General features: G+C 35.1%; 1 protein-coding gene across 2 annotated transcripts in view; it reads left to right on the forward strand.

Annotated features, from left to right (window-relative positions):
* The window catches only part of LOC105347736 (netrin receptor unc-40), a 30,723-nt gene extending 26,616 nt beyond the window's left edge, over nt 1–4,107 (forward strand). For both annotated transcript variants that reach the window (XM_011456918.4, XM_011456916.4), the window contains exons 3-7: nt 606–819; nt 2,069–2,110; nt 2,439–2,729; nt 3,332–3,355; nt 3,856–4,107. In XM_011456918.4, the coding sequence (XP_011455220.1) occupies nt 606–819; nt 2,069–2,110; nt 2,439–2,729; nt 3,332–3,355; nt 3,856–3,968 (684 nt within the window). In that variant the 3' untranslated portion in view covers nt 3,969–4,107. The remainder of the gene's footprint in view (nt 1–605; nt 820–2,068; nt 2,111–2,438; nt 2,730–3,331; nt 3,356–3,855) is intronic.
* The last annotated feature ends 3,025 nt before the right edge of the window (nt 4,108–7,132 follow it).

The following is a 7,132-nucleotide window of genomic DNA, read 5'->3' on the forward strand; positions in this document are numbered from 1 at the left end:
ATCACACTATCCCCATTCAAGTCAGGAGTTTTCTCTGAAACCTTTTGGTTTGGTTTTTTTTAATGTTGCTTCTTTCGATCTGATTACCACCTGATTGAGTATGAGGATGCGTAACTTAGAAATTTAGTTAGACCCTGCAAAGAGAAACCTTCAACGTTTGAGTAAAGAGAATATTTGACAGAACAACGTATTTCAGTAGTTCTTCAATGCTTTCTCTTACATATCAGAATAAAAATGTATAGTTCATTGTTTGATACACATGTATACCCGATTTTTCCAACTTAATCGACATATGATCATGAAACTCGTTTAAATCAAGAACACTGTCCAGAACCTTTCAATGTGTGGTCGACGCTACAAATGAATTTTATAGCATACCAAACATTGTAAAATTCCAGTACCCACGTTTTTAATCAGTTTTGACAATTTGTTTTGTAAGTAAATTTTCTCCAAAGATTTTTGCAACGTATTGCTGATGAATCAAAGCATAACTTAAGCAAAAAATATGCGTCGGTCTTACAGAAGAACATGATGTACGTATTTATCACAAAATGGTGTCTTATTTTTGCGAGAAATTAATGATTGTCTTTTTATTTCTTTTGAAGATAATCTGGAGGAAGCTGCCCAGTGTGACACCGTTGACCATTGGTGGATATGTTTACGTCAACGATGTAACCATTTCTGTGGAGCATGCGCGGGAGTCAGAGGACTGGAAACTGATTATTTCCGGTGCACATTCCAGACACAGCGGGGAGTACGAGTGTCAAGTGCCCACTGCCGACAAACAGATGCGGAAGCAGTTCTACCTCACCGTTACAGGTAAAGCTGGCCAGCGGAGTCATACCTAGCTGGTGTCACATTAAAGTGGCTTTGACAAGGGAGTGTGTACATTATAATCATCAACAATCAACACAGTCAAATCGCTGCCAACAGCAGATCCCTATTCCCTATATCAAACAGAATATCCTTGACTTTTCGTACTCCAAAACATCCTAAATCAGATCGAAAATACAGCCTGAAGATTAAGTAATATAATGTGTTTCAGAAAGAAAATGCTTGTGAATGCACCTTGAATAAACTAATTTATATATCTTGATAGAATTCTTCTAGAGCGATTTTCCTCAACAGAGTGTGATTTTTTTATGTATTTTAAAAAAAATCGGGATTCTAAGAGCGGAAATTATCGGTTAGAACTCTAACACACACCCAAACACACACACACTCTCTCTCTCTCTCTCTCTCTCTCTCTCTCTCTCTCTCTCTCTCTCTCTCTCTCTCTCTCTCTCTCTCTCTCTCATTACAACAATAGAGGCTATCCGTTTCTCGACTATTATAAAGTACTTCAGGAAAATAGGCCCGACAATTGTGTTTTCGTTTAATTACTGTCATCTTTGATATATTGTTGGCTTGGCCTATCTTAGCAATCTTTGACACCCTTCCATATCCGCTTCCGTTATGAGTCACACGATGCGCATACAATACTTGCTAAAGAAACGGTTTATTTATTGAGATGAGAAAACTTTGCCACCACCACTTAGAAAGGAAAACATCCACACAAATTTAAAAGATATGGAACTTTGCTTTTGTTTTGTTGTAAAATATATTATTTGTCTGAGGTAGAGGGTATATATTCAAAACGGCAAATAAATCGGTTACTATAGTCAACATTATAAATAAAATTTTAATCGTATTGCCTGCTAAAGTGCATCTCAATTTAAATGCCACCGATGAAGCTTATATCTAAGAATTAAAATCGTCCTAAAGGTTCCATTGCCAAAGTATAAGAATGCGGTTAATCTGGGCCGCATCGATAGAAGAATTGTGCATCTAAGTATAAATATTATGACCAGTTCTCCTGTAATCACTGGTTTTTAAGTTCCTATGGAAGGTTATAGGGTCACAGACATTAATTTAAAAAGAGTTGGAAAAATTGATTAGTATACCCACATGACCCCTCACCCTCAACCTTCCTGTTTTAAAGTATGCTTTTTTATATTCTCTTTACAATATTAATAATGTTTATTTGATTTAGACATTGATACCATGTTGTATTATCTTAATATTGTAGAAAAATCCGATCGCTTTCCACATCAGTCTCATTCAAAAGAAGGTAAGTGAATGTTGAGAGAGAGAGAGAGAGAGAGAGAGAGAGAGAGAGAGAGAGAGAGAGAGAGAGAGAGAGAGAGAGAGAGAGAGAGAGATCGCAATCAAAAGAATCTTTTTGTGGAAACTATTCATGACAACTCCAGTTTTCTGTTTAGAGCCATTCAGATACTTCTGCCATGTTTTACTGTTTTGTTGATGGTATTTTCGAGTCTGATAAGGAGCTAATAAAATGTAATATTCCTTTGATTTGAAATTTAAAGACGACTTTAATTTGAGTTTCATGGCTTTATAATTCCAAGTAACGTAAGCCTTCTTTGTCCTCTATCTTGCAGTCATCTACATATCTGACAGACAGCATGTAAATACGGACGAACCGTTCGAGATATCCTGCAATGCCACAGGAGATGACTTCGTTCCTGATAATATTGACTGGTTTAAAAATGGTCAAAAACTTCAGAGTGATGTCGGAAAAGGCGTCAGCATCAAATTTTCTGTGAGCATGGAAACCAAGACGATCAAGAGTACGTTTCGAGTCGCGCACGCGAACATGACCGATGCCGGAACCTACACGTGCCGCACGTCCAACAGTCTCGTGGAGTCCACATCAGTCGTTGTGCTGTATGGTTAGTACAAATAAATGATCTTCATTTATCATTAAATCACACTAACATTGCGCAACAAAGACTTTTTGTCACCATTAATTGACATTAGGAGTGATAGTGTTTAACGTCTTTTGATTAGACGGGATGCTGATATCAGAATACTGGTCCGTATCTCGGTTGCTTGGTTAGCAGAAATTGCACTCTGTTGCCATTAAACAGTGTCATCTTACTCCAAACATTAATTTGCAAATCGAGTTCGATTTGTATCCCAAGACATCACGGTTCGGAACTGATTGATTTTAGGCTTTGGGTGTTTGACAGGGTTTGATAAATGAGACACTCGGCAGATTGAATTCCCCCCAGACGTTATTTTTGGTTAACAGGACAGGATTTTTTGTATTTCCTGGTTACGCAAGCATTCATTGTTTTCCATTTTTCATACGTGTCAAAAATCACAAGACACTTCAATATGTCCAGTGCAAACTAATTCTTGCATTTCATTGGGAAGTATGGAATTTCATATCATTTAGTCTGTTCTGAACTCGATACATGTATAAATAGCCATTGATTATTTGTGTTAAAAGGAATGTCAAGTCTAAAGCTTTATCTACTTCTTTTTTCAGCTACAAGCAAGAACAGCAAAAGAGGTAAGATCAATGGGGGAGATGCACCGACCCGCCTACAGCTTTTTTTTTTAATTACGCGGAATTTAATCAACAGCCGAATTACAGCCCAAAGTCCAAGATCCTTTTACTCGACAAGTAGCAGAATTTCTTAGTTGTTTTTTTTTTCTTATTAGAAAATAACTTTGTAGAAGTGGGTTCTATCGCTAATAGTTACATATCTCCGACCAATTAGACGCTAGCATGCATCTGAGCTCCTGCAAATTGAGCGCAGTAAATTGTCAGTCTTGGAAGAATTAACGAACTAACTTGATACATTATGTACATAAGGGTTGTTAATTTCTACATTTTTGATTTATATACATCTTTTTAACAGTCCTTAATCTAATAAATGTATTTTGAAAATATATGCACTTGCGGACCAATGAATCAAAATTCATTATAGAATATGAGGTTTTAACTTTGAAGACGTCTAATTATTAAACTCGTTTGATTTGTGAATGTCTATTTTTCTCTTTTTCCAGTGATTTACCCAGAACAAGTACACTCGCCTTCGTCCTGGGCCAACCATCTTCATTCGTCGCCCTCTTGTCATCTGTTTATATCAATCATAATTGTTTTGTTACACATGGTGTGAAAATGTTCTCTAATTTATTTTTTTAATATGGCCAGTTTTCTACAAATACAAACAGGTACATGTATAATGGCGTGTTCTGACGGCGTATGACTCCCACTACCACAAACTTTCAATATAATATGTAGCACATATACTACATATGTATATATTTGGAAAAATAACCTAATGGCGACAACTGGTTAGCATTCGTCAAATTTATGAGAATTAGTCAACACTCTCAAAATATTCGCGATTCTTGTGAGTTTCTGCTTTAAGAGACTGTTCCTTTTAACGGTTTCTCCAATTGCTGACTATCCATTTCGGACTATTTACACCAAACATGGTTGTCCGCCACATCGGTGTGGAGTTTCAATGCGCATGCCTGCCATCTATAAGGTAAACTGTGTAGGCGCGAACGTTATTGTGTCAAATCGATTATCAACTTAATTGTGATTTGAAGTTTGCACATTTTTATATTTAATAATCTGGTTTTTGTTTATGGTCATATTTTATTCACGAGTCATTGATTTGATAACATTTCATATGAATTTTATGTATGTATTCAACCTTTCTAGACACCTGCCATTGTATTATAGCTATTATAATATTTCACGTTTTATTCCCCCTATTCATTCCACTTCGACATAACGTTCATGTTGTTTTCATTTTATTTTCAACTATATCATTGTCTACAAGTTGCAATTCAATTCGAATGTATTTGGTAAAAAATGCTAAATCTTGTACGTGTGGAAAACAGTCATGTACAGGTAATATTTAATAGTTTCTCAACTTGTTTGTATTATTTTAAAAAAATCGATGATTAACAACATCAACAAATATCATTTATAACGAGTTTATGCGTGACATGGTATATTTTCCATGTGTCGAATGCCACTATAATGGAATTACAATTCCAAAACTGTAAACGAAATCATGTAGGTCAACATATATATTGAGACGGTTTATAGACGTTTTACTGTTAAAATCAAACTCTCTCTATATATAGAAAATTTGATTTGAAGTAATTTTCATTGTTTCAAATAAAACAAATTTAACATTTACAGATTTTTTCTCTGTATGCTGTCCTTACCTCTCTAATTAAGTCACGTGGAGTTATACTAGTTTATTTAATTCTATACCAAAGTATATGTCACATGAATAAATTGTTTCAATTGTACGTTAGACTTGGTCTTTTTTTACTACATCGTTAGAACGTATCTTTATACACTGACATGGATGTTGGCATGCATTGTCACAAATCTCTCTCTCTCTCTCTCTCTCTCTCTCTCTCTCTCTCTCTCTCTCTCTCTCTCTCTCTCTCTCTCTCTCTCTCTCTCTCTCTCTAGGGTCTGCGTCGATGAGATCTTAGAGAAAGTATTTTAAGCAAGTTGCATGGAGTTATTATAATTTGACTCTCGGGGGTATATGTGGAACCTCTGCCGAGGTTTACATGTGAGGAATGGATCAGTTCACATGTATTGACCCCCCCCCCCCCCCCCCCCGCTAGCGGTTTGTGTAATTTGCGGGGATGTTGTATTTCTACTGTTGAATGTAGTTATACTTGTACAAGTCAATAGAACGTAAACAGTCACAAATCGGTCAATCGTAGGAGGAAATCTAAATTACGTAATTACCGGTATAATGGTATCTCACTCCGTCATGTTTTAAGTTCACTGCGCACGTGATCATTTTCTTTTAAATCAGTATAAATATATTTATGAATTTAGCACAGATATATTAACATTTCATTATTACACAATATTCATCCAGAAAATCGATCCATGATAAAAAAAAACAAAAAAAAAAACCCCACGTAAATATTTCCAAGAACTATGTTTTCATGCGGAACGTTTTCTAAAAATAAAAATAATAATAAAAATAGTCATTCTTTGGTAATCTATTTACACTTAACATTTTCCCTTTTTATGCACGCGAATTTTCAACTTCAATGTGAAATGTTTGAAACATATTCTGTAGGCCCACATCTAGAAATCAATGTTCAAAAAATGCATTGACTCTCGGCGCAAAATCAAGCAAACGTAAAGAAAAAGTCGAAAATTATTTTGATGAAATTTTGCAAGAGTTTTACTTTTAGCCCTCTATCTAAAAATTGACATCACTGACCCCCATGTTAAATTATGTCAAGTACATACTAGGGATACATCAAAACAAACTGCATTGGATTTATGAAAAGTTTGATAATCAGGGAACAGAAGACTCGAGGGCCGATGAGTATCGGCGGCCCCTCCGGGAGGAGCGCGGCGAGACCTGTCATAGTAGCAGAAAGATTTTATTTCAAATGGTAGCAGAAAGATTTTATTTCAAATGAAATTGTTCTTGGTTTTGAAAAATAACCCAGTGTTAAGTGCAAAAAGGTCATGAAAAAAACCCATTATGTTGCTTTATACAGATTTTTTCCTTTAAAAACTCCATATTGCGTATAAGTTAAAAGAATATTTGATGTAAATATTTTGCTTCGTGAAAAAGACTGGTGACAAATGTCAATACAGTAAAAATTGCATTTTTAGTGCAAAAAGGTCAGATTAAATTTCCCATTACTCCAATAAGGGAATAACACTGACCCCATCTTCTCTTTATAGATCTCAAATGAGGATTTGTGTATTTTTTTTATTCCCGTTCGGATGTGGCTATCAAATTTTTTCACATCATCAATCTTTTTGACAGTCTCAAACATATCTCTCAATTGTTATTCGTAATTTACAAACTGAAACACGCTCTACATTCTTAATCGTTTCTGTGAGTTTAGAATGTGGAAAACATCTGTCTACAGAGCTCAGATGTTAATGCGTATTAAGGAAAAACTCAATTAAGAGCCCTTTTATCATCGTTTTTCAAACCTTTCTCTCAAATTTTCGAAGAAATGTTGTTCTAAAGTAAACATAAAATTCACCCAGATGAAGTCAAGAAAAATACAAACCTCTTATAGACAATGTTTATGAACGTTCATTAAATTGCTCAATTGATCTTATTACCAGTGATAATTCATCAGGTTGGGTGCTCTGAAATACAACATGTGGAACTTCAATTATATCCGTTTAAGAGATAATGTAATGATTGTTTTTGTTAATTTTTTATTTCTTTTCGAGCCTTGATTAAACAATAACCTAGAACATGGTCAATAAAAGATATATCCTGTCGGTAGTGTAAAGGCTCCATTAACAGAA

Source organism: Magallana gigas, chromosome 6 (genome assembly GCF_963853765.1).
Source record: "Magallana gigas chromosome 6, xbMagGiga1.1, whole genome shotgun sequence".
NCBI classification, from domain to species: Eukaryota; Metazoa; Mollusca; class Bivalvia; order Ostreida; family Ostreidae; genus Magallana; species Magallana gigas.